This window comes from Eretmochelys imbricata, chromosome 9, assembly GCF_965152235.1.
Source record: "Eretmochelys imbricata isolate rEreImb1 chromosome 9, rEreImb1.hap1, whole genome shotgun sequence".
Lineage (NCBI taxonomy): Eukaryota > Metazoa > Chordata > Testudines > Cheloniidae > Eretmochelys > Eretmochelys imbricata.
In genome coordinates this window covers 88,145,200-88,172,733 of record NC_135580.1, presented here as the reverse complement: position 1 = coordinate 88,172,733, position 27,534 = coordinate 88,145,200, and the positions used below count along the sequence as shown (strand labels likewise).

General features: G+C 36.9%; 1 protein-coding gene across 2 annotated transcripts in view; it reads right to left on the bottom strand.

Annotated features, from left to right (window-relative positions):
- THOC2 (THO complex subunit 2) overlaps positions 1-27,534 on the bottom strand; it is a 108,786-nt gene that overhangs the window by 41,470 nt on the left and 39,782 nt on the right. Inside the window, exons 11-25 of one of the 2 annotated variants that reach the window (XM_077827259.1) lie at positions 26,014-26,186; positions 22,585-22,780; positions 17,644-17,688; positions 15,031-15,072; positions 12,597-12,727; positions 12,387-12,488; positions 11,331-11,415; positions 10,154-10,247; positions 9,425-9,505; positions 9,066-9,162; positions 6,368-6,485; positions 5,997-6,176; positions 3,741-3,905; positions 2,279-2,554; positions 1,257-1,398 (exon numbers count right to left, since the gene is read on the bottom strand). In XM_077827259.1, coding sequence (XP_077683385.1) covers positions 1,257-1,398; positions 2,279-2,554; positions 3,741-3,905; positions 5,997-6,176; positions 6,368-6,485; positions 9,066-9,162; positions 9,425-9,505; positions 10,154-10,247; positions 11,331-11,415; positions 12,387-12,488; positions 12,597-12,727; positions 15,031-15,072; positions 17,644-17,688; positions 22,585-22,780; positions 26,014-26,186 — 1,927 coding nt within the window. The remainder of the gene's footprint in view (positions 1-1,256; positions 1,399-2,278; positions 2,555-3,740; positions 3,906-5,996; positions 6,177-6,367; positions 6,486-9,065; positions 9,163-9,424; positions 9,506-10,153; positions 10,248-11,330; positions 11,416-12,386; positions 12,489-12,596; positions 12,728-15,030; positions 15,073-17,643; positions 17,689-22,584; positions 22,781-26,013; positions 26,187-27,534) is intronic. The other variant, XM_077827260.1, reaches the window with a different exon arrangement.

Genomic DNA, 27,534 nt, shown 5'->3' with positions numbered 1-27,534 from the left:
TAATCTCTAAGGGTCAACCATCAAAATGAGTTCATCTTGGTAGGCAAGGTATATCCCAATCTCAAATCAGGGGAGGTAACTATCCGTCCATTAGAAGGAAGAAATCACCACCTCCCAAACTCCAAGTCAACTCACTCATCAGAACTAGACTGTGGCCAGATCTGTTAATTGTGCCTTAAACTACATGAAACAGTCCCATAGTTTTCACTGCAGCTATGAGCTCCTGTGCTGAACCCAGAAGAGTCATCTGCATTAACATCCAAGTCACTAAGAAAAACCACCCACAACAACTGCAGGACGATCACAAGCAAGAAGCCTTGCTTGCCAGGGCTTTTGTGATCCAGTGAGAAAACCTGTACACCAATACTACCCCATTCTTAACTTGTCTGGGGCCTCTCACACAAAATGGAAACACTCCCTGAGATGTAGCTTTGGGGACAGAGACTACCTACATTTGAGGTCTGATGAAAAAAACAGAGTTAATACTATCTCCCCAATCTCCCTTGCTTCATGCAGAACTATATATGCAGCTGGAGACAACTTCGCCAACACTGGTCCTGCAGTGTAACCCAACCACGTCTCAGTTATACGTGCAAAATGGAAGCCTCACCCTTGATTAGCTCATGGAAAATAACCACTTTACTGACCACCAATTTTACATTTCACAGTTAAAGCAAGGATTGGATGCCTGTCCACTGACAGAACTGCTACAGGGCACAACTAATGGAAGCAACTAAATACATTGGCCAAATTAACGAAGCACTACAATAAATTAATTTTAACTGGCCAAATCTGACAATTTTTTAAATAACTGTATCAGTTCTGCACCAGCTTAGGTCAATGCCACGTTCACAACACTAAAATTCTTCAAAAACATGGGCCTGGTGAAAAAGGGTATTTCCTCAATTAGGATGAATTTGAACTCAAGGCCTGAACAAGTCCTTAACAACAACCTTACATAGGACTTAACTAGCACATAGGGCATTGCGCACTGGAAAGAATTTTGCTCTAATTTAACTGTCCAGTAAATTAAGCATCTACAAAGTGTCACTGTAAAAGCTGACACACTGCCTAGAATTTGAAATAAAACAACACTGAAATTAAAGTTCACTTATCTTGATAATATATGTCAATAACCGATTTTAAAACAAATTATTACAGTGCTAGTATAGTAAGAGTCAAGTGAGCAGAACTTTGTAATTTAGATATCGAAAGTGCAGTGACTGTGGAAAACAGCCAAAGTTTCTCATACTTACTTGCCAGAAGCCAGTTATCCTTTTCCAGTTTCAGTCTCTGTAGAACCCTCTGCACATGCTCCAATTGCTTCTTCTCCTCTTCAAGAAGCTTGTCCTGAAGGGCTGTACAACGTTCTTTTTCTTTTTTCTTTTTATTTGGAGGCTACAAATGTCAATGCATTTCACTTTAATATTTGTTATCCCTTACTATATGCAAAAACAAGGATTAAAGATTTGGTTTACCACAAACAAGTTTCAAATAAACCTTCATGTAAACAATAAAATAACGTGTTGCTCTGGCAGTCTTTCCACCCCCACATTCACCTAATTTTAACCACAACAGTCATAGATGGAGATCTTAGATGAGCTACTAAACTGAAGGCAAATGTCAAACTTTATTTTCCTAGTCAGAGAGCAGTTCTGCAGGCCTTACTCAGTGAAGTCAACAAGAGTTTAACCCCAGTAAGGGCAGTAGGTTCTCTCATGGTAAAATTAGTTTTATTAGACTTGAAATATTTACATGATAATGTTCATAGTAAAGAAGGAATACACAAGACAGATATCTGCTTTATTGAAATAGGTAAGTTAGTAGTTAAATGCCTGAGTGTTTAATTGTTGCAAAAGTAGTTTATCGTGGTATGCCGCTACAACATTATTTTTGTTCAACAAAATATAGTCCAGCTACACCATGTAGGAAAAACAAGATTTTCTGTACTGAAATACTTATAGCAAAAATAAACAGCATTTGACATGTATTGTATTTCCTGCAACCGTTTGTACCTGGTTACCGCAGGCACAAAATCAAAAAGAGAACCTCTACTAAACACAAATCTCACACTTTGACATTTTGAAAAATTCTGGTATGAAATGGTACCAGGACATAAAACTGACATTTTATATTGTTCAAAAAACAGTGATTACAACTATCTTTAATGTAAGATTTCATTGTCTGTCATGTTTAGAGAAATTTATGTTTCAATTTGAATGTCAAAGTAAATTTTAAATATTCAACTATTTTAAAAGGTTTGCAAGCAAAAACGTACCATTTCCTGATTGTCATCTATAGCTTTCATCTGGACTTTAAGTTTATTGACTTCTCTGTCGTAGCTATTATGTGGAACAGCAAGGTCATACATTGTCAGAGACCAAAATGTAGCATAGAACTGAGGGCTGATGTCATCCCAAACTTTAGGAAGGTGCAAGGAGATCACAGCATCATGAACAGGAGCCATCACTAGCTCGCATGATGTGATGTACTTATGAACTTTGTGCTGCTGTTTGTTTCCCTTCTCAGCTTTTTTAAGTTCATCATATTTTGACTAAAGATTAAAAAGAAAAATATTTGTGATTTGCATTGTTTTTACATATCTAATTATTTCCTACATAACGTCATTTATCATTCAAAGGAAACCTCTATCAAATGTATAGATATAGATTTACGCCCTCCCCCACCCTAATTTTATATACATAAACCAAACATTAAAGAAATGCCTGTGAAACTTTGAACATTTCTATGGTGGTGAATGGCTCTAATTTTGCACCATCAAGGCTGCCATCTTCTCTGATGAAGAATCTCTCTGACCCATTTATGTCCATGGGGAATCTCCCTGATCTCAGTTCCTGTATGCTGGTATCCGGGAGGAGCAATTGCAGGGAAAGTCCTGCTCAATCCCTGTAGCCCAGGGATGAAACATGTGCAATCCAGTCAGCATGTAGGAGCTGAAAGGGTGGAGTATACTCAGTGCAGATGGACTCTTCAGCAAATTTAGCTGCCAAACTCTAACAAGTCTCTATTTGATATGTACAAACTGTAGTTTTTTAAGAGTCTGATAACTCAGCCAAGTGTGAGTAAATTTTCACAGGTACGCCAAAGGCACATCTGTGACCACAGGATGACTCCCTTGCAAAAACTCCCTGGCTCCACAGCATGCAAGCACAAGAGCTCCTTCACAAAACAGCTCTAAGAATTTCTTTAACATGTGCAAAACATATTCCCTATTGTCATTCTCAGAAAATCATTTTAGCTGAAACCTTCAGGAAAAAAACAGATTTAGGCAGACTCCCAGCATCGATAACCTCATCCTTAATGGTTTAAGTTTGGCAAAATTATAAGCAACTAAGAACAGGGTCTTGAAATGGAAAGTGTTGGGCAAACTTAAGTATAAACATAGCTACCCACACCACTACCATGCACTTACACTACAGAAAGGTATTTGGTGGTTCATGGCTGTGTTTTTACAGTTAGGAATGCTGAGGCACAGAGGGGTTAAGTGACTTGTCCAAGGTTACAAAGAAATGTTTGTGGCAGAAATGGATACAGAACCCAGGTTGCTTGACCTCTAAATAACCATTCCTTCCCAACTCTACAGGCAAACTGTAGCTCCCAAATTACACAGCAAATGTTCAGTGAGAACATAACACAAAAGGCACAAAATGTAGCTGGAGTACAGTGATAACTGGTAATATTAAAGCTCTAGAAAATTGACAAAAAAAGCTTTTACTTACTGAAATATGATGTGCATACATAGGCCTGGAGAGGAAAAATGCAGCATCATGGGGTGTGTGAAACTCATTACAGAGAACGTCAATAGAAGGCACTCGCTTAATGTAATCCTCTGTACTTAGATTGGATGCTAAAAATCCACCAAACTGTACCAGAGTATCATGGCACTAAATTGAAACAGAGAAAGTATTAGAGGAAAATTTATTTTTTGATTTTTTTTGGGGGGGGGGGGGGGGGAGACTAGGCAGGTTTAACAAATATCAACCTTTTTAAGGCAAATACATATATAGGTAACAAGCCACTAGTCACTTTCCTGAAAAGTACACTTTAAACTACTGCTGTAATAACAATATGCTAATTCTTTCCATACTACAAAAAAACTTCTGCCCTTTATGAAAACTAATCGCCCCATGTTCCTCAGCTAAATAAATTCTCCACAAAAAATGTATTCAATTCTAAAAGTATTCTGCCCTACTAGGATTCAACATTCTGCTCTCTACATGTTTTTGAATCCTTTATTGTAGCCCTTGAGGATTTTAGAAAAACTGCTAAAATTAGGATAATATTTTAAAATAATTTGCAAATTATAACTAAATTAAGATTTTAACTTATTTCAATACGTTGTCTTTTCCTTTTGTTATGTCAGCACAGACATTTAAAAAATTAGAAAGACCCCAGTCAGCATGTAGAGCATATCAAAGTCTAAGGTTCATATAGCACTACAATATTTTATATCATGATACATTTTTTTGAAACCTCCAGTGTTCTGTGTTGAAAATACAATATTGCATGGAGACCCAGCATTGAGGATGGCCTACACAAAGAGAAAGCCTACAGAGCTTGATTATTTTTGTGCACAGGCTGTTGTAGCTGAGCCTATGGACCAACACAAGATCTTACTTACCCATGGACAAAAGCTCCATTTAAGATACTTTAATGAGGTCACAGGAAAAAAAGAAAAATCTAACCTCATACATCTGAGAGCTTCCAATACAGATTCTAAATTAATTTAGTGCCACTTGCACCTGTCAGCCCAGAGGCCCAAAATGAGAAATACTGAAAGACAGGTAAGATACTACTGACTTCTAAAAATCAGAAACGGGAAGGCTTTGTGAAGACAAAGCAAGAAAATGTTTAAAGAGCCCTTCAAATTAAATTTTTGCAGAATCAGGTCAGATAAACAGGGTAACCTGGCTAACCCAATGGTTAGAGAGGAAAAAGCTTTTTTAATCAATATGTTTGTCTAAGTTCATGTTTCCCAGTATAAAAGAAGAGCTTTGCTTTAAGCTTTCACATACAGGTCAATGGACTGAATTTGGAATCGGTAAATCAATGACGCTAGCTGATGGCTGATTACTTCAATAGGTAAAATAAGTAAGTGATCTCTCTTGAGTTCCTAAAAGAACTAGACAAATATCTAGGCCTACTTGTCCACTTCTCCCCTAAATGAAGGCTGGACTAAGGGTCTCATCCTGCAAACACTTACTGCTAAGCATCCTTTTCTTTCAGTTTTGTGACTTGTTTGTGTTGGATTACATAATTAACTTTTGACACTGAAATAATTTAAAAATAAAACACATGAAAAAACAAACTACCAAAATTACAACTGGTATACAGGTCTTTCAAACCTTAACACAGTAAACTGAGCAATCTCAATTTATACATTTGCAGGAAGTTAGACCTGAATTGTGAATACTCACAGGGAAATACATTCGAGAGACAAGGTGGGTGAGGTAGTATCTTTTATCTGTGACAGTGCTAATGTGATAAAAATCAGAATAGTTCAACTGACGTTGAAAAGATACATATAGCACTTTCATGTATTGTTCCAATAAGTCATAGATTATAAAAGGTTTTTCTTATTTAAAATAAGAAATAAGAGCCCACATTAAAATCTAAAAGCCTTTTCATTTTTCATGTTTTTAACATTAACAAACATTGTGAAGTTTGCGTGGCAAAACAATAGATCTAGGAATCTGCAACTGTTTTTCAATACAATTCACTTCTAAGTTGAAGCAAATCTCAGTCCGACATTAGGGGAAAATACCTAAAGACAAAATCAATTTTTGAAAAAGATAACTATGAAAATACATGATATGTTCAGTATGTAATTTTAAAGAAGAGACTTCTTATATTTACTATTTTGACAGTAAAAACTGTGCTATGCAGCCTTTATATCAAATAAGCAGGCTAAACTTAACTGAAGAATTAAAAACCTTTTTATTTAAAAATGTAAATATGTAATTGGTTCTACTTGCCTGATCATACAGCTTGCCCACCAGCTTCAAATGTTTTTCCCCTCCCTCCTGAAAGATCACACCATTTCGCTGTTGAGCCATAAGCAGGCACAGAGGAAGGGCCAGATCATGGTCAAGCAATGCATCTTTTAATCTCTGTGAAGATTTTTTAGTGTTTCTGATCTGGCCAAAATATCCACCCTGCCCAGAGAGTCAAGAAAACCAGAAGTTAAGGTATTCCAATTTAAGAAATATCACTTTATTATAGAAAATAGACAAATAGTAAATAGATATAGTATCGGCTTATGACTTATGACAGTATAAGTAATTCATCAACATTTGCCCAATTTCTTGAACTTCAATAAAACCAGTAAATTAATCTGCACTCCCACCTCAGCTTTTAGCTGTTCTCCACCAGTCATAGCTTCTAGTTGCTCCATTGTCATCTCTTCTGTTATCTCTATTCCAGCCATTTTTTGTACCACCTCTTTTAAAATGAGCAAGTCAAAGCTGCACAGAAGAAAAATAAGAACCACATAAAAATGAAATACTATGAGCAACAGAAATGGTTACTTACAATAGCTAATGCAAAATAAAACCACTGTGTGTTAAAATTGCTGTAGTGAAATAAGACCAAAACACAAACACAACTTTCCTTTTCCAAAGGTAATTAAGGTTCAGGAACACTGCTAAATGCTGAAAGAAAAACTGTTTTTGAAAATTTACAGGTAGTAGTAAAAGTGATACGCCTCCAATGGACCAAGACCAGGACCATAGGCTTCTGCAGGAGAGAAATACTGGGATCCAATCCTGAAAACATTAACAGGTACAGTACCACTTACTTACAATACCAACAAATTAATTACAAAAAACTGCAGCTGTTTCCTTTGTATTTCTTATCTTTACATGCCTTTGATGTATATATCAGCCACAAAACAAATAAACTATTAATGAGAAATCCTCAGATAATTGCTTTTAGTTAAAGAATTGTTTTTAAAGACAATTCAGTGCACATAGTGAGAGTTTAATGACAGAAACCTAAAGTGAATGTAGCGATCTCACCTTGACCTATTAAACATGTGTCTGACTTGTAAAGTGCAAAAAATATGAAAAGCCACAATGGCCACCTCCTGAAAAAACATCTAATTTTGCTAGATATGTTCAACTCAAAAGAAAAGGCAGCAAATTATAATGACAGATCACACCTCTGCCTTTTACTAAACAGCTAAACATATACAACTGTTTATAAAGTCTTTTACCACAATTTCTCACTCAAAACTCTAACATCTAAAACATCACAAAACATTTCTGGCTACAGAATTTAAAATAAACTTCAGCCAGTAGGACTTCTTATTGCAGACTTGTTCCAAATGTCTCGTACCATCAATTCCAATTTCTCCATAAACATTGAGGTCAGAAATTCATTCTAGCTATCAAAATTGTTTTGCCCTTGATTTCAGCAACTAAAATGTCTGATATAAGAGCGGCCATACTGGGTCAGACCAAAGGTCCTTTTAGCCCAGCATCCTGTCTTCCGACAGTGGCCAATGCCAGGTCCCCCCAGAGGGAATGAACAGAACTGGTAATCATCAAGCGATCCATCCCATTGTCCATTCCCAGCTTCTGGCAAACAGAGGCTAGGGACACCGTCCCTGCCTATCCTGGCTAAGTTACGGAAGAGAGTGAGTGGATAGAGACCTTGGTTTTAAGTGATAATGTTCACAATCTCCATTTTACAGATGGGGAAACTGAGGCACGGAGCAAGGAAGTGACTTGCCTGAGGTCACCCAGCAGGCTACTGGCAGAGCCAGACTTAAAACCCATCCCTCCTGGATCCCAATCTAATGCTCTAACCACTACACCACTTGGACTATTACTATCTGTCATGTAGTTACTATTCTTTTTAATGGAAGTCCACAAGTAATAATATGATCACCATAAACAACCTTTCTAAAATAAGGAAGTCTAGTTTTCTTTGACCATCCCCAAATACTGCATTGTATGTAAAGTTATTTAATAACTTAACACTTACTTAATAAGTTAACAGCATTTATAAGATGCTTGCACAATATTGAGGTAGGATGGGAAAAGTTATTTACCTTACTCTCTGTAGTTAACTGGTGACTGTACATCACCAGAGTACATAATAAGATGGGAATTGGTAGACACATGTGAAACAAGGTTTTCTGTGTTGAGGGAAAGGAAGAGACTTGATTTTTCAACTCCCCGAGCCCTAAAACAATGTGCTGAAGTGCCCCTATTTTACTGCTGGTGCAGGGATTGTGTCTTCTTTTCTCTTTTTAAGCAAAAATGCAAGATCTTAACTATTTCAAATAAATCAGTAGCTCATTATTAGCATTCATAAATTATCTTTCACCAAATTTTAATAAAAGAGTTCATAATACAGGAATTATTATAAATCCATACTTACCAAATATGACAAAACTACCCATTAAACATTAAAAAACAGGAAAAGAAACAAAGTGCACTAAACAGTGGAAGGGGAAAGAAGAAAGGATTCAGGCTGTAAAGTTTGTTTATAACTGAAAACTTTCGAAAAAAGGACACCATCAGTGCTGACAAGCTGGAGATCCAAGGAGCAACTGGACAGCAAGTAATTGTATAGTCATTAAATATACTAAATTATTTAAATATTCAAAGTAAAAAAAAAAAGAATTGTAAAGACATTTTTGAAGACAAAATATTGGGAGCAACAGTAAGAGAAACTATAATGATTAACTTTCTTGAATACTGTATGTAATAGTTGTAGATACGTTTTTCTAAATTAAGTATTCTTGCATATACTGTAAGTATGCCAGTGATTCAGGCTCAACTAGAGGTTCTAGTACTACAGTATATGAAAGACACCGAACACTGACTCAAAAGTACATGCCATAACCATACATACTAAAGGAAAATATTACAGCTATATGTTCTCTTTCCCTGGTACTTGAAGCTCTCTAACTTTCCGACAGGTATTCAAGGACAGCTTTACTATTAACAGCACTTTTGCCTCAGCAAAAGGCAGGTGTCAAACAACTAGTAAACTTTAAAATAGAGGGTGTTATACAGATTAAATGTCAGACTTGCCTTTTTCCAGCCTTTAGTTGGTTTGCTACATACTGCAGTAGACCAGCAAGTTCAATTGGATATTTTCGGAAAACTGCACCACAAAAACTAGCTAGACCTAAAGTAGATGGAGAGGGAGAAATAGCTGTAACTGAAAGTTATGCATCATCTATTTCAACGTAAGATTACTATGCTCTGCATTTATTCAGCTATGCATTGCTAACACTCCCACTTAATATTTTCGTGAACATGAACATAATAATTGTTTCTATTGCCTTTACTTGCCATATTGATTTTTCTTTTGAAAAATAAATTGATAAAGTAACAGCCGTGATAAATACCTGAAAAACTAATTTATTAAATAAAACAAAAATACTAACTCTGCAGCCAGCTAGAAATTGTAGTGTCATCATGTTTCATTCTCTCCTTCTCGGGATTTGCCAGAGCTTCAATGATGCAGTCTTTTACAAAGTTAAAGAATATATTTTTTCCCCAGTATCTTTGAAATAAGCATTAATAATAATTAACAATACTACTGTACATCTTTAAATGACTTTACAAATATTATTTAAACTTAACGATATCCCTATAAGGTAAATACGTTATCTCCATTTGAGTTGCCAATAGCCATGTACAATTGTCCCTTCAACCGCAAAAATTCTAATATGCAAACACTATACCTGAATATTTAGAAAGCATCATCCTAAAACATTCTATATACTAAGAGATTAGGGCCACTGAAGACAATTACAGCTGAAAAATAACCATATAAGATTATAAAGACACAATAAAACCAACATACCAAAAAAAAACAAGTACCACCTCATCATTTAGGAAGCATGGGAATCCTAAAAGAGCAGATGTTAATTAAAATTGTAAAACAGCTCTGGAAAAGGAGCATTTTCATACAACTTCAGGAAGCAGGAAAGACTGGAAAGTGGAAAAGGCTAGTTCCCCAGCCCAGGAGCTACCACAGCAAGACCTGAGACCTAACAGAAAGGTGGATAGCAAAGTACAGCTACAACACGAAACAACACCTATTGATGGGCAATCAAGGATTAAGATACAAGGCATACAATTAACTCATGTATTTTACCCAAAAAGGATACATGCCAAGACGTCATAGTTCAGTGAAGTGAGGTATTTCAATGAATCAACAACTGGTGTAATTAAATTATCGTATTTTTGTATTTGTGACAAAATCTGAAAACAAACATGAAATAGATAAGATTTAGTGAGCCAAACTAAGACAGTGCTACATGCCTTTCATCTAATGTAAACCTAGAAATTCCTAGGTCATTGCCGAACATAGTAAATAGGCTAATATGGTCAACATTTATACCTATGTTTTAAAAAGATAAAACAAAGAAAACCCGTTTCAACAAAATGTTTTAGTTGCTTCTGTAGCAAAAGGTAATCTCATTGGATTTCTGTAGCACAAATAAATCAATAAATAAAAACAGTAGTGCAATTGATCATGTAAAAACATTTCCCTATTAGCAATTTCTTTAAAATGAGAGATAGTGCTAGCCTTCAGACCAACAGAAACCATAATCCCAAAAAAGTTTCTGCTCTTGTATATATATTTTCCTACATGTTAATGCAAATAAATAACAATCCATCCTCATAAAAACTAAACCTCATTAATAAGAATTGCTGCCACTGATTGTTAAACTGAAAGCTAACGAAGAGGAAACATGAAAATCGGTTTTGTTTGCTTTATTTCTTGTTTTCAACCACTTAAGATTTTACTACAAGAAATTAAAATAGAAACCAAAATGAACAAGTAAAAAAAAAGATGCAATAGTTGACTGAAATCACATGCTGTTATTGTTATTAAGCTGAAGTAGCACACGGATATACATTTTAAAAAGTGACTAGTGATTGAGCGCCTCAATTTTTGAATGCCCTGCACATGACATGTTATAGGGATCTGACTTTCAGAGGGTGAGTGGTCAGGGATTTGTTGAAAATTGGGCCTCTCTCAATTTGTCTACTCAAAACTATTAGTCATTTTTGCAAGTCTCAGTGTATATATTTTTACATTTCTACTGAATTACCTATCATAAATCAAGAATAATAGAATTAGCACTTTTCTCCAACTTACTAAAATACCATGCACAAAATACGCAGTCCATCCTCCCCTTAAATATATATGCATAGAGTTCAGTCTGTAACACTTCCTCACACGAACCCCAATGACTTAAAATGGGACTGTTCACATTAGTAAGGAAAGGACAGATTAGGTCCATACATACATAAACATATGCATATCACATCACATACATAATCAAATAGAATTGTTGGATTGCTATGGCTTAGCTTCCCAATTTGTCTTCCAGAAGGCTTCACATTTTCCTTGGTTAGACGCCTGTAAAAGAATAGAGATTTTATTTCAATTAACTCCTTCACAGAGTGTTAGTAGTTTTACTGTTCTCTCTCTCTCAGATGTACAGCTTATTCTTAAGCACTCCTTTACCAATTAGATAGCCTAAATCCTTTTTTTGGAGATTTTTTTTTTTTTATTCCTTCTGGCCTCAAAATCTGCAAATCAAAAAAACTATGAATCTATGAATTGAAGAGTTCTGTGTGGAAGAGTTCTAATCAGATGATAACCACATTACCATAGCATGGGTAAAACGACATGGGTTCAATTCACACATGCAACAACAAAAGGATTTAACATGAATCCCTGACATAGTAGATAGAGTTGCAAAGAGGGACTCCAAATACACATACTGTAAGTTTCAACCACATATAATTTTTCAACTTAAAATTAACTCCATGTGTGTGGATGATGACAAACCTCACCATTTGAGTTTGGATTGGGAGAAAATACACCACACAAGAAGGAAAACCCACAGAATGGAAATTATGAAGTGCATCTGTCTATAGGGAAGGATTTTTGAGATTCTAGATCCTCCCAGCAATCAAGATGCGCCTGCATTATAATGCATTGTTTCTAAAGAAAAATCTTGCAGAAAACAGAGAGTTCTTTACATGATTCTATGCAAGAAATGTTGTCCCATAGAAGATGTTAATTTCACTTGGCATAGTCTTGACAAAAATTAAAAAAAACCTTTGCTGAACATTGATTTGACAAAACAATCAGTCTGACATTTATTCCTGGAAGCTTCAGTAAATCACGAAACATTAATTTTAAGAGACTCCCTGTTCATGAGTCACTTAATGACTCAAGTACTCTGTAAACAGGAATCATCTTTGTCAAGTATTAACGCTAGCAGGATTCACTGTATGTGACACCTACCTGAAACAGCTGAAAGTTACTCCTAAAATATCATTAACTTTTAACTGCAAAATATGAAATCCAGCATAACTTACTTCATGATATATTTGGCTCTGTCTATGGTTTGAGCTTTAACTTTCACTAGAAGTGGGTGACTGTTGTATGTTTCATTCTTCCATTGTCCATAGAGACGATAGCTTGGAGGGATAAGAATGGGAGAAAGAAAAAGGAGCATCATTCAATCTGAAAATTTAAAAAAAAAGACTTCTCATTATTAAAATAAAAATTTATTCTACGCTACTCACCGGTACTGGTATGGAAAAGTTTTGAACATTCCCCAGAGTTCCTCTGACATGCACGCATTGCAGTCCATTAGAGTAAGAGATGGGAGCAAAACTTGGTCGGTAATATTTAACAAACAGCTAAACAAGATCTCCTGAGATAAAACACAAAAAAACATAAAACAAAATAACCTATAAGTATGAGACAAGTTCAGAAAAAATACCTGTCAATGTGAAGTTATTTATCTTGATTAACTAATAAAATATCTTCATGGTTTATGCCTCATGATATACCTGTGGCTTCCTATTTATATGGAAAAACATCTACATTAGAAAATCTGGTTTTAAGCAGAAATATTTGGTTAGATACTCATAACTACTGTCCTAAATGTATTAGCCATATAGCATTGAGGGAAGTGGTAGAAAAAGTCAATGCTTTACATTCATATTCCCAAAACAGTAAATTGATAAAATTCCAACTAATGCGATAAGTCACTTCTTTATTTTGATATCAAGTGGTATCAGAGAGTAATTTTTACACTTGTTTTAAAAAGTAATTTTTAAACCAATAGAAAGGTGTCCTATACTACATTAGGACTGTCTTTGCAAACAACTTGCCATTTGAAATCACATCAATTTTCAAAATGTGAATATTTTCAGTTATTACACCTGCTCCCGAAACCTCCCTGCCAATTTGTGTTTTCACAATCGGATTTCCCTTTTTTTTTTTTTTTTTTTTTTTTAAATGTATTTTCTTTTCCCTTTTACTGTGGTTATGAACAGGGATATAGCAAAAAAGCCCAAAATACAATGAAAAACAGAAAAGTATTTTCTCTATTTCTATTAGTTATGATTAGGCTTGGCAGAATTTGATTTTTGTTTACTTATTTCAATGGATAATATCTGTTTATTTTTAAGCATTTTTTCAATTTTTATCAATTTAAATTTTCAGTTACACAAAATTATGGGGGGGATTAAGTTAATAAGGAGGTCAGACAATTTAACGACAATAGATGTTGAGATTCAAAAAGTTAAAGCTTTATAACCATTTAAACACAAATAATCAACATCACATATCAGAAGATAGAAAGTAAACATCCTTAAATTCTAATAAATTTCAAGCAGCAGTTTTCTTACTTTGTCTATCTGTAAATTGCGGTTATCATCAATGGAAATATTTTTCTTTGCTTTGAAATAGATGTTTCCTGACATTTACTGATAAAAATCTAATCTTTCCAAACCTGGTTATGATAATCTTAGGCATTGCATGGTGGTATAAGAGTGGTATAAGAGTCTCATAAAACTGGTATTTTTAATGTGAGGTATCTTTAAGCAAAGGGCCTAACTTAAAATGCTACAATACAAATGTTAATATAAACGGAGTGCCTCAGGAAAATCTAAAACTACTTTGACCAAACTATACAATTACAAGAAACACAGGTTTTTCCCAACACCTTTGGGCAGCACTGAGCCAACATTCTCCTGCTCTGATACCTCAGAAAGTCACAAAACTGTGGCATGTGAAATACAGGAGGAATTGGATGCTGTAGGAAACTGAACTGCTTCAATATCAGACCTTTTACAGGTGAATTCCTATGATTGCTGAGAAACTGGATCTCACAGGAGTATCACTGAGGCCAGTAGCAAATTAATTTCCTGGGATTAGCTCAATATATTTTAATAGTAACTAGCCATCTAACTATAAAATATCTCCTCAATTTCTGCTCTAATTACTGTTTTCCTTGATCTTCCTACACTTTTCCCAGATAAAATCAGCAAGAGACAGAATACAGTCAATAGACCATTACTACAAAATAAGAGCAGTCCAGCAGGAAGAAGAAAAGACTAAATATGCAGAAACTGGAAGGAAGAGAGCCAGCTGGAGAAGACAAGATCTTTTTTGTGATTGTTTATAAGCAGGATGCAGCCAATAAGGAGACGAATTCATTGTCTGAATTTGGTGAATACAACCACAGATTTATAGCTTATAAGAAAAAAAAAGTATGACTGTTCTGACATCAGTGAGCCATGAAAATCCTGAGACCACTGTAACTCTAAGCCAGTTTTCATCTTACAATAAAACAGAGTTTATACAGAGAGGAAAAAGTTTATTGACAATAAATATTTTGTCAAATTATAATTCATAATTAGATATGAGATTTTTTCTCGCAGACTGGAAAGAGCAGAATCAAGCATACTCCTGAGAAGCTGAGGTCCTTGAACAAGCAAATAGACTATCTTCTGACAAGAAAGAAGAGTGGGTTTCAACTATGTGAAGTTTTCACTTGCTGCTTTTCTTTTCTTTTTTTTTTTTAAGGTGTTTTAAAAAATAAAAGCACTGCATAGGCACATAGAACATTAGAAAGTTTTTCATTTAAAATTGTATGACATTACTAGTGAATGAAAAGAGGTTATCTGTAAAAGAAATATTATAGTAATTTCCAGGACCAAAACTCACCATTTTCTCTTTATCCTCTTGTTTATTTCCATCAGATTGAAACTACAAAAAAGACATTCATATTAATTGTAGAATTATATGACTGTTAAGCTAGTCTATTACTACTGAATAGGCATAATTTCAAATCAAAGTTATTTCAGAAAAATCTATATCTAATCTAACCACAAATGGTTTAATACTCCCATTTCGTAGCACTGAAGTTTCAATATCTGTATCTTTTTAGCTGTATACAGTATACGACTACCCATCAAATACAAATACATTATATAGAGTAACAATTCAAATATTTGTTTTGAATGTAATATTTTTCACCCAACACTTGTAACGCCTAAATGAAGACTGACTACTCATTATTATATATATACCTTAAGGATTTTTTCTTTAAACAATTTTCATTTTAAAAGTTCTTTTGAAGGAAATTGAAATTGTAGTGGAAAATGTTGCAATGTATCAGTACTTTCATTACTTAACCCAGAAATGAAAGCAGACATTTTAAATTATTCTTAAGCATTTTATGTTAACTGAAGGGTTCTAGATTCATTTTTATTTCATTATGCTTAAGTTCAAGTGTGAAATATTAGACCCACTGAAGTTAATAGCAGAACTCCGACTGACTTCAATGAGGCCAAAATTTCACCCCAAAGCTTTTAAAAGAAGATTTAGTCAACATCAGGAATAGTCTCCAAAATCAGGTTTCAGAGTAACAGCCGTGTTAGTCTGTATTCGCAAAAAGAAAAGGAGTACTTGTGGCACCTTAGAGACTAACCAATTTATTTGAGCATAAGCTTTCGTGAGCTACAGATCACTTCATTGGATGCATACTGTGGAAAGTGCAGAAGATCTTTTTATACACACAAAGCATGAAAAAATACCTCCCCCACCAACAGGAGAGTGGGTTTGTGGGGGGGCGGGGGGCAGGGGGAGGGAGGAGAAAACCTGGATTTGTGCTGGAAATGGCCCAACTTGATTATCATACACATTGTAAGGAGAGTGATCACTTTAGATAAGCTATTACCGTCAGGAGAATGGGGTGGGGGGAGGTATTTTTTCATGCTTTGTGTGTATAAAAAGATCTTCTGCACTTTCCACAGTATGCATCCGATGAAATGAGCTGTAGCTCACGAAAGCTTATGCTCAAATAAATTGGTTAGTCTCTAAGGTGCCACAAGTACTCCTCTTCTTTCTCCAAAATCAATACACCCTTTTAGACATTAGTTGTTGCTATGGAATTAACACACAGCAAAATTTCAACAACTGAGATGTTCAGCTCTATCATCTAGAGGTTAAACATTTCAAACTATCTGAAGAATTTAAAAATTGTTTATTATTTTAGAAACAATACTAACACTGAACCAACAAGTGGCTTCTGTACTGTGGAAGTACACGAGCATTTGAGCTGTACAACCTTGAGGTAGTTTTGTTTTTGGTTTTGGTTTTTTTGGCTATGCATGGTGGATTTTGTTCTTCTAAGCAATATTAGAGTTGCATGCACACCAATGAGAGGGGAGCCTAATTTGTTGATATGGTGAGTGCTGGTTTTGGGGGTAGCCTTGTATAAAATCGGATATCATCCATCTTACTTTACAAAAGTTTAAGGGGGGAGAAACGTCAACAGAGGTCTACTATTCACTTCCAATATTTAAACAATATCATTTGCAAGGCAAAGAGTACACTAATTTGGAACATGTGTGAAGTGCACCTCCTGTGTTCCAGTGCAGACCAGAAAACTAAATCTTAGCACGCTGTGTCCTAATGCTTCATAAATTTAATGTTTTTGGCATAGTAGACAGAGTGCAATGTTTTACAGAGTTCACAAAGATTAATTATGTCAATAAATTAAACAAAATTCTATTTTATTTAGATATTACATATGTAAATTCTCTGGAGGACCATACTAATACCTATCAGTCCGTCAGTGACTATAGCAGAAAGATTTACATATTTAGAAGCTGTTTCATTCTGATTATTATGTTTCAGATTTGTTTTCAAAACTGAAAAAAATACAAAGCCACCATGAAGAGCAAGTTGATTCATTTCTCAAAGAAATCCACATCCATATATGAAATAATGCTCATTTTAATGGAATAACTTAACTGTATATTATTTTGTTGAAAGATGTAAATTGACTAAAAGACCACTATCAGTTAAAAAAAGTCACTATTCTGTACACTATATTTTACTGCCGTGTTGGAAAGAGATGAAATATATCTGGCTTTCAAACTATACATTCTAGAATAGCAGAATTTCCAAGCCTGTTATAAAAGTATATACAGCAACTCCTCTAATAGCCACCCTTTGGGAAATAATATCTCTTCACATTTTTTAGTCCTCATTGTCCCTCTTATCCTGCCCCACTCCTGTTGCATGTGTATTAAGTTAACAACATAAAGTGCAGAATACTTTACAGTTAAGTTTGAGCACAAAAGCCAAGTTTGCAGAATTAGAAGCCTGGGTTTAACAACTACTGTATGATTAGTCAGCTGGCAGTTTCTAAAAAACCAATATGGTTATAAATATTTCAGTCATGTGTATTAGATATGAATGGGAAAACTTCAACAGTTGACATAACATGCCGATTGCAATATGCATTAAAAATAACTTTCCCTATGTTACCTTAACCATTCTGTCCTCACTGTTCAGTTTCTTCGAAGTTCCAACCTAAAGCAAACAGCTATAATGTTGCTCATCCTTGTCATAAGCATAACATTTATGTATCTTAAACTATCATATTTGTATATTTCAAATACTGAATTTTCCACTAAAATGACAAAATAGAACAATATGAAGTGTCTAACATAAGTAAAGAATGGATCTTTGACATGATAAACAAATATGATAGTATATTCTTACATTTGTGAATTACTTTTTCAAACATTCCTTCTTCCCAGAAACCAGGACAACCTCTTCAGATGACTAGACCAATCTAACAGAAAGCACCACAGCCCAATATTCATAGTTGAAGCCTCTCATTAAAAGAAGTCCTTAAATACAGGTATCAATAATTCTACTTTTATGAATCAACTACAAGTCACAAAAATTGTGAACAGGAAAAAATAGGTGAAAGATACTAGGCCACTGACTACGGTAGAACAATATTTAAACATGACACATATAGCTATATCCAATATAGCACACGATACTATATTAATATATATCTGTAGAGAACTTGGTAGTTTATCTTTGAGTTACATGGGAAACAAATTCATTTCAGTAAAAGATCTTGGACAAAGATGACATTTAACTGAATCATGACTACAAAGTTACGTTAAAATTTTAATAAAAATGTACACTTGCACTTCTCTAAGTGATGTACAGTTGCATAATAACTTGTAACGGTCATACCTCAAAATTATAGCATAGAAGACAAATTTCTGATTACATGGAATTTACTGTACAGGTTTATTATTCTATCCAGCTAAGAGTGAAATTACAAGGTTATATTTGCTTGGTAAAATAAACAGGCACTCACTTAATTTTTTGTCTAAATTTCTTAAGTTAATGATAGGCTCAGACACAGTAACATCTATTCAGATTTATGCACATGTATAGTATAATGCCAGTTTAACTTCCTTTATATGAGGCTGGCATTACAGTTTTGTTTGATTCCTATTTGCAGGTAGGTGGCCATATTATTACTCACCATGTCAACTGGCATCTTAGAAAACTGGGTAAAATACATTTACTGTATTTCATTTTCAACTAGTCCACCTCAAGAGAATCTGCAAACCATCTGGGTGGAAGGGATTAAAATAAGAGCACTAGAACCAACAAAAACTAACCAGAGGCAATGAGGAAAAAGGTGAGGAGGAGAGGATAGAACATAGCCACATTTGAGATAGCCTTCTACACACACTTGTATCTCAGTGTAGTTTTGAACTGGAGCCATACAAAATGGATTATATAAACTGTATTAAATCCCGGTGTGGACACACTAATTCAGAATAAAAGTGGCCTTAATTCAGTTTAGTTTAATTCACTTTAGTGAATGAGAGTGTACACACAGGGGCTTACTGCAGTTTAACTAATCCATTTTGAATTCACACTTTAGTTAATTCAGATAAATGTTTGAGTGTCCCTGAGTAGACAAGCCCTCAGAGGAGTCTGGGTTTCTTACTTCTATATAAGATAAGTTTGTAAAGAGGGATAAAAGGGTCAGTGGGCTGAGAACTTTAAAAATGTTCTCAATATTCTAATGTGTTATTAGTCAAATAGATGTGATGTTCATTAAATGTGATTTTTTTGCTTCAGTGACTTATTAAGAAAATGAAAAAACACACAAATGCCATAGTTTTAAAAAAAAAAAAAAAAGGTTAAGACTAATACCTGTCCTCCACTCATGCAGATCTGACTCTTCTAAAATCAGAGCAAATTTTTATGGTAACAACATAAAATTTAAATTTTACAGCTGTTAGCCTACACTACTACCATGACATTATTATAGGACGCATTATTATGCCTGTTAAGTGTAGTTCTACTCTGAAAAGTGATGTTGAAAAAACAGCATAATCTGACAACTACATGTGTATTTCATGGTCATTTCTGCACAATAGCAGGTAAAAAAGTTTTTACAGTAAAAGCTATGTTTTCCAGCACTTTATAAATCAGAAAACTCTAGAATCTGGCATTTCGGGGTGCCGGAAACGGGTGGAGCTCACCTTGGTGGTCCTCAGCTAATGGAAGCTGCGGAGCCAGAGCTCGGGGCAGGGAGGTGGCAGTGCGCAGACTCATCTGGCCACGTCTCCGCCTAGGAGCAGCAGGGACATGTCACTGCTTGCAGGGAGCCTCTGACGTGAGCTCCGTCCAGATCTGGCACCCTGAAACCCCTCCAGTGCCCCAACCCCCTCTCCCGAGCCCCCTCCCTCACCCAAACTCCCTCCCAGAGCCCGTGCCCTGCACCTCCTCCACGCCCCAACCCCAGCCATGAGCCCCTTAAGTTATCTGGACTTTTTGCCTAACCAGCAACCTCCATTCCCCCAACATGCCGAATAACAGTGCTTTTACTGTATTATGTTTTATTCCTGTTTGCACTGCACACACGAGAGAGAGAGAGAGAGAGAGAGAGATGGATTCTATTACAGCTCATGCATCAACGGAACTGTTTAAAAAGTTATGCAAGACCAAAGATTCTGCCATCAGAAGTCAGAAAGAATTTTACTATACTGCATTTGTAGCATATGGTATGTGTGTGTACTTCTCACAGTTACTTGTACACAGTATTACAAGATATATAGTTCATGTGCCTAAGGTTATAAAAAATTATTACACTTTTTAAACTAATTTCTAAAAATACAATATCTGATTACTATCCTTGTTCATATATTCAAAAGGGGCACTATTCTTGATGCATGTTCAACTGGAATTCTCTCATTTCCCATTTACTGAACGCTTAATTACATAGTAATTAGTTTTAGTCATAGTTTTGCACTACAAAAAAGTATTATGCAGCAATAAGAGAAGGGGAACTTTTGATCTAGGACACCAAGACAAACCCCTGATACCTATAAGAAGTGCATGGGTTCAGATGTCAGAGAAGCCAGGACCAGGGTATTCTTACAAGTCTCATCAGAAATTACCACCACCACACAGTAAACTGCAAATTCCTCAACCTAAGTACCTTGCAACCCAGAAGGGCTCTGGTCACAGGTTTAAATTTGTGTTTAAAAGAAGTCTGTGTATTCTAAATGAGATGCCAAGACCTGTAAGCAAAATCCTCGGCTTATATGAATTCAGCATTGGCAGTCTAATAGCAATACTCTGCACTGGCATTCAACGCATTTTCATTCAAATTCCAGTCTTCTACACCAGAAGTAGGCAGGAGGGAGATGTGCTAGGGAAGTTGCACTTTTAGTCACTGGGCTTTCTCATTGCTCTGATAAAGGAATAATACCATCCATCCAAGTGGAGGAGGGAGAATGGCAGGAGATGTTAAAAATTACTGTAATATTATTGCAACTACTACTGGAAATGGAAGATACTAGATTATTCATCTTGCTGTAGTTGAGTCAGCCAGCATTTGATGTTATTTAACTCGTGGTATTTAGCCAATAAGGGTATGTCTACACCGCAAGGTAAGCTCAGGGTTAGTAGAACTTGAGTTAGCAGATCCTGGGTTTGTTAACCTAGGCTTGAGCATCTATACTCATTTGTAACGCCAGGTTAGGAACTGTTGAACCCTGGGTCCTAATCTGGGGCCTCACTGGCTACACTGCATTATGCAGGACCCGAGTAAAACCACATTTATTCCAAAATGTGGAGCTAGCCCTTTTTTTAGTGATGTAGTACGGGAAAACCTGACTATCCACCAAACTTGACTGTCCAAAGGACAAAAAGTCAGCCCGTAGGATTGTGGGATGCTGTTGGTGGATTTCCAGAGCACAAGTCCATTGGGAATGTGTCTACACTGCAAAGTAATTGAGTTTTAACTCTGGGTCCCAGCCTGACTCTGGCTTGGACCCTGCATCCCAATGGGGTCCTGGGACCCTGAGTCCAAGCCCTGGGTTAGAGTTCGAACCTTGAGCTTACAATGAAGTGTAGACATATCCTAAGAAAGTACAGCAACCAGTGAAAAAGCAGGAGGAAGAGAAGAAAGGAGTGGGCAAGCCACTAATTGTAGAGTGCAAAGATGCAAGTCACACCAAGTTTTAAATATTATTCATTTTCACTTTTAAGCTTCAACTGTTTTTATAGTTTTGCACTAATGACCTGAAAGATGAGGCAGGTCAGCGAAGTAGCCAAACCTGTCCTGTATCAAACAGAACACTGCTGGAACAGAAGCAAAAACAACCCAGGGGCCTTGACATGATCTGAAGGCTACATTCCAAGAGAGTAATACCAAAAAACTCCCCTCTGCCCTTGTTAAATAAAAAGATCACTATATAGTCTTGACACTCACTTAGTGGAAAAGTAAGGTCCATGGCCAAAATAGCACCCAAAAGGGTCCACTTTAAAAATAAAGTGAGCTACTTTGGGATTTAGAAGGTTTCATAGCCCTCTGAATTAAACCCATCCCTGTCAGCAGCATATGAGAGGTAGCCTATATGGCTACCGTATGGCAGCATCATGGTGGCAGTGGAGGCAGTCGAGCTAGAAAATAGCAGCTCTTCAACACATCCAACCACCTGGATGGGTTTGATTTGGCATCCGTTATTACTTTCACTGAAGGGGAGAGAAAAAGCACATCCCCCACTCTCCATGATACCTAACAAATGGGGAGAAACAAACTTTTTAAAAATGGTCCCATATTGGTTTATTGTTCACCATGGCCTTCAGGATGACCTTCACATTTTTCCAGTGCAAAAGCTTCAAGGAAATTGTATAGAATTTTTTCATAAAAATCTATCCACACAAAAGATAACATTGTAAAATAGTTATAATAAAGGAGATCAATGGGTGGAAACAGCAAAGGGAGACTGTCCTTTTAAAAAATGTTCGGACATTTCCTGTTTCAGCATGTGAACACATCACTAGTATTTAATAAATTATCTTTTGCTGTCATCATACAGGAATAGTATGTTTCCATCAAAAACTTTACACAAGTTGCTCTATCTTACCAACCTCTTTCATAAATGCTTTTCCTAAGCGAACCACTTTTGCAAATAAAATGGGATCATGGGAGAGATGAGGACCAAGATAACAAAGCATGTTGAACACTTCCTTCCTCAAATCTTCAAAACTTTCTGCTTGTTTTGGGGCTCTCTTATTTTGCAAATTGGAAATTGGTGACCCTTTAGCCCCTTTAGGTACTCCAACTCTGTGAAAACAGAAGTATAAAATTTCACATTCTACATGAGGACTATTCACTTTACAGTCAGGACAAACAATTTAGTTTATTAGTTAACTGATTTTAGTTACTATGGTTCTATACTATTTTCTCAGTGGTTTTTTCAATGCAACAGTGTATTATAGTCTTCTGGATTGATTTCGTGAAATTTTGGCCCCACTGAAGTTAGTGGGAGTTTTGCCATTAACTACAATGAGATCAGGATTTCATCCCCAAATCCTCTTCTTATCAAAGGGACTCTGTTACTACATAATTAAATAAACTGCAATATCACTATCAGTGGGTACAAAATATTTTAGAAAATCCTCATTTTTAATATGGTCAAAAACCCACACCACATTAAATAAATACTGTCTTTAAAGTAAATCTAAGTACATTAAGTGAAATATTCTTATTTTAATAGAACTTGTCCTTTGAACTGTCTAATATTTAAGATTTGCTTTAATAATCAGAACAGGACTGGGTAACAGTATTGACCTGATCTACATCAAAGATGAACATTTATTGTTTGCATGACTCTCAAAAGAGTTTAGACTAAAAAAGGTTATTAAAAAATAGTAAATAGAAATGCAGTGAAGTCATTATTATATACAAAACTTGAAAATTGCTTTACCAGCTAAACATATTAACATAAGATCAGAAAGATACCGTACACAAATATTGTATTTACTGTGAGTGGCAGAGTGAGATATGTCTGAATCAAATTATGAACTCCATTTTAGATTAGGACATCCATTTTGTGTTATGTGCTGAACTCACATCTAATGTTGCTCAAGGGTATTATGATGTATTCCAGTCAGCTATCCTACCCAGGAGCGTTTGATATCTTGTTAAAGGACAATCTCTAAGAAGCCATTGAAGGTCTCTCAACTACCAAGCCATCCCCTTGAAAAAATGGACTCAACACAGGAGCACAAGGAAGGGATCAGATAAAAAGTCTGAACCCAGGAATGTGCCCTGTAGATGCAGAGCTAGGAATAATGATTAAACTCAACGAAGATCCAGATGGCTTATAGGCGCATGGTGCCCAGCAGTTGGATCAACTTATAACAGACTGGTGATTGTCCATTGTTCAATTAGCCAACATGAATCAATTCTGCCTTAAATACACATGTACAACCCACACTAACTTGACTAAGAGTTGCATATATGTACCTATGTATATGTATATATACAGGACAGAATAAGACAAAGAGGGAAAAATCAACAACTTGATCTCTTATACATTTCTCCCACACCAAAGTTATACACAGACACAAAACATTTGGGTTGGAAGCACCTGTTGAATTATCTAGCCTATCACCCTGTATTAGGACAGAAATGCTTTGATTAATTGTAAAATATATCTGACAGATGGCTACCTAGCAAAAACCTTGATAACTCCAATGATGGCAATTCTATAATTTCAGATGATAGTTTACTGTATTGCCAAACTTTTAAATAGATATTCTAAACCACTGGCTTTCAAACTGTGGGGCATCCCCCCGGGACTGCAATAGGTAGGCACAACTAAGGGGCTGGCAAGCAGTGTCGAGCAAAGGCACCTTCAAGTCAGCCACATCCTCCAGGACACGACAGGCCCCACCTGGTGACACCATTACGAGGCTGTTTCTATTGCCTGACTAGAAATTCTGTGGCACATGCATATTGCAAGGGAGCCACATTTGGCAGGAGTGGCAGGGTTCACTGCAGCTGTCGCCACACACTATCAGAAAGCAGCAGCAGAGAAGAGGCAGAGTTTCCCCAGCATCTGCCAACAGTCTCTCGGGGTTCAGCAACAGATAAAGGATGGGGCAGCTGAGCACCTGCTCCTGATGGGTATTTTTAGTAAAAGTCATGGACAGGTCACGGGCAAGAAACAAAATATCACAGCCTGTGACCTGTTTATGACTTATATCATAAATACCCCTGATTGAATATTAGGAGGGAGCATTGTCAGGGGGGAGCCTGTGGCACCAGCAGCGGGGGGGAGGGAGGGTACGGGGCGGGGGGAAGAGCCCCAGGCGAGCCCGTGGCACCAGCTGCCAGGGTGTGGAGAGAATGTCTCTCTCCCCTGGCCGAGGGAGAGGCACCCCACCCCTGGCTGCAACCCAGCCCCAGCACGGAGCTGCCGTGGCCAGGGGAGAGGCGCCTCTCCTCCTCCCCAGCCCAGGTACTGCTGCGGGGAAAAAGAGCTGCAGGGAGTCCTCTCTCCTTGCCACAGCCCCTGGGTAGCCTGCACCCCAAACCTCTCATCCCCGGCCCCACCCCAGAGCCCGCACCCCCAGCCAGAGCCCTCGCCCCCCACCCCAACCCTCTGCCCCAGCCCTGAGCCCTTCATCCCAAGCCCCACCCACCCCACCACAACCCTCTGCCCTGAGCTCCCCCCGCCACACTCCGAACCCCTCAGCTCCTTCATATGGGTGCACATAACAAAATTCATTCCGCACATGCATGGAAAAATTAGAGGGAACACTGGCCCTAACCATTACTTATTAGAGCAGAGTAACTGTCTCATGTATATTACTTACAGAAATTAGCAAGACTCCAATACAGTATTTGATTCCCTCATTTTTTGTTGAAGTTTCATATTGTTGACTTGTTCAATGTATTATCTACTATCAACCTCATGTCTTCCTCTGTTGTATTATCGGTTTGCTGGAATTCACTTATACATTCAATTATTCTTTCCTATGGGTGAAATTCACGTGCCACCAGAACCATTGCATAAAGGACAACAGTCTGCATGCCAACCTAGGCTAACATCTAGGCTGGTGCTGGAGGCATGCCGGGGGAATCAGCATTTTCTCAGAGTCAGTGGGATTCACCCCTAGTGGAGGAGGTATAGAAGAGCAACAGGAGCTATTCAAACCTAGAAGCTGGAGTACTGTTAGCATATGTACACCATAGCCCTAGGTCCAGGCTGTATGGTGAATCTCATGACCCCACGCTTCCCTTCTCTTTTCCCTCGCCGCATGCACAGCTCAATTACTGGGTATTTAGCAGGGCAGGCAAATTCCATCCTATACTAAGTCCTTTGCATTGGTCCTTATTAAATTAAGCGTATTTCTCCATTCTAGTTCATAATGTATTTTAATCTTGTCCTAACAAAGAAATGTAACACCTCTCAGCCTTACAGAGTCTGCAAACATGATGACTACATTCTCTACCTATCCTGTACAAACTCCCAACATTTAATAATGCAAGGCAGCTGTTCATCTTACCTGCGGTACAAAGGCTCAATGGTCACATGTACAAGCTGGCAAAGGGCAATGGCAATAGGCTTGTGTGAAGTGGCATAAAATGGAGGCATTTGATCCATAATACTTTGTGCATGTTGCCAATCACCAACTTTTAGCAAAGCTTCCAACAAACCAAGTTTCTGGTTGTCAGGTGGCTAAAAAAAGATAGCAAACAAGAAATTAGAGTCAAAAGTTTAATGCATTCCTAAAACCTCCCCGTCTTTCCTCTTCAGTAGAAGCGTTAAAATCTACAAGATGACATAATTTTTTCTGTATGCACCATAATTATTTCAAAATGTATTTTACCATTTGGTAAATACTCCTATTACACATTTTTTAAAAAATGTATTTAAAATATTTGTAAGATATGATCACACTCTTCAGCAACACAATCATAATCAAACCTAAATACTAATTCTAGAGTATTGTTCCTTGCAGCAGTGAGTATTGTTTTTACAAATGGGACTGAGTTTTTTGTTTAATAGGAAAATGTATATTAAATACCATTACAATGTACAAAGTGCTGTTAGAAAAACGAAAAGTCTGAACTTAATGGTGTATTTAGACATTATAGTGAACTGAATATACTTAATTTTTAAAGACAACATTTAAAGTATTATTTAAATATTTATGCGAGAATCTGAATTTGAAAATGTAAGTTTCCTTTTCAGTAGTGGAAGAAATCACCTCATATACAATGCTGTATACTGTGGTTTTCATGTCAGCAACTGTTCTAAAAGAAACAGAATCTGGAACTTAATTCTATGGCAAGTAAAATTAGGTTGCCAAATACTGCATTTTAAAATGAAAGGAGATGGCGGCTCATCTGTGTAGCATCCAGGAGCACCAGGATTTCATCAGTAGAGTGCAAAAGGAGACATCCAGGATGGAGGATGCTAGCCAACTAGAAAAGATCTAGCAACATCAGAGGAGGAAGGAGACTCAGCTGCTCTATAGGGAGAAGACCATCTGCTGGCTACTTCAGGCAGAAGACACTGTTTCCCTCCCATGCAGATCCCTCATCCATTGAGGTGAAGAACAGGTATGCTGTACTGGCAACAGTAAGAAAGGAGCAGACTTGGTGGCTGAGGAAGAGGAGCCATCTGCCCTGAAGGTTGGCAGGCTCACAGCCACTACACCCAAGAGGAGGAAAAGTAGGAGTCCCCGACCACCGTCACTCCCCTTTGGAAGGGGATGACGCACCAATCTGCCAACCTGATTTGATGTCCATGGAGGCATGCTGCATGCTTAGAGCCTGCATCTGAGACATTACAGAAAGCTTGATGTGGCTCATCTGTCCCTCTGACTACTACCCTCTGCTCCTCACCCACATGGGCATTATATGATACTACCAGGTATGACCTTGAGCAGATCACTAGTGACTACAGGGCTCTTGTAGTGAGGGTGAAAGAGTTGGGGGCACAGGTGGTATTCTTTTCCATTCTTCCAGTAGAGCAGGGGTGGGCAAACTACGGCCCGGAGGTCAGATCCACCCCTCAGGGC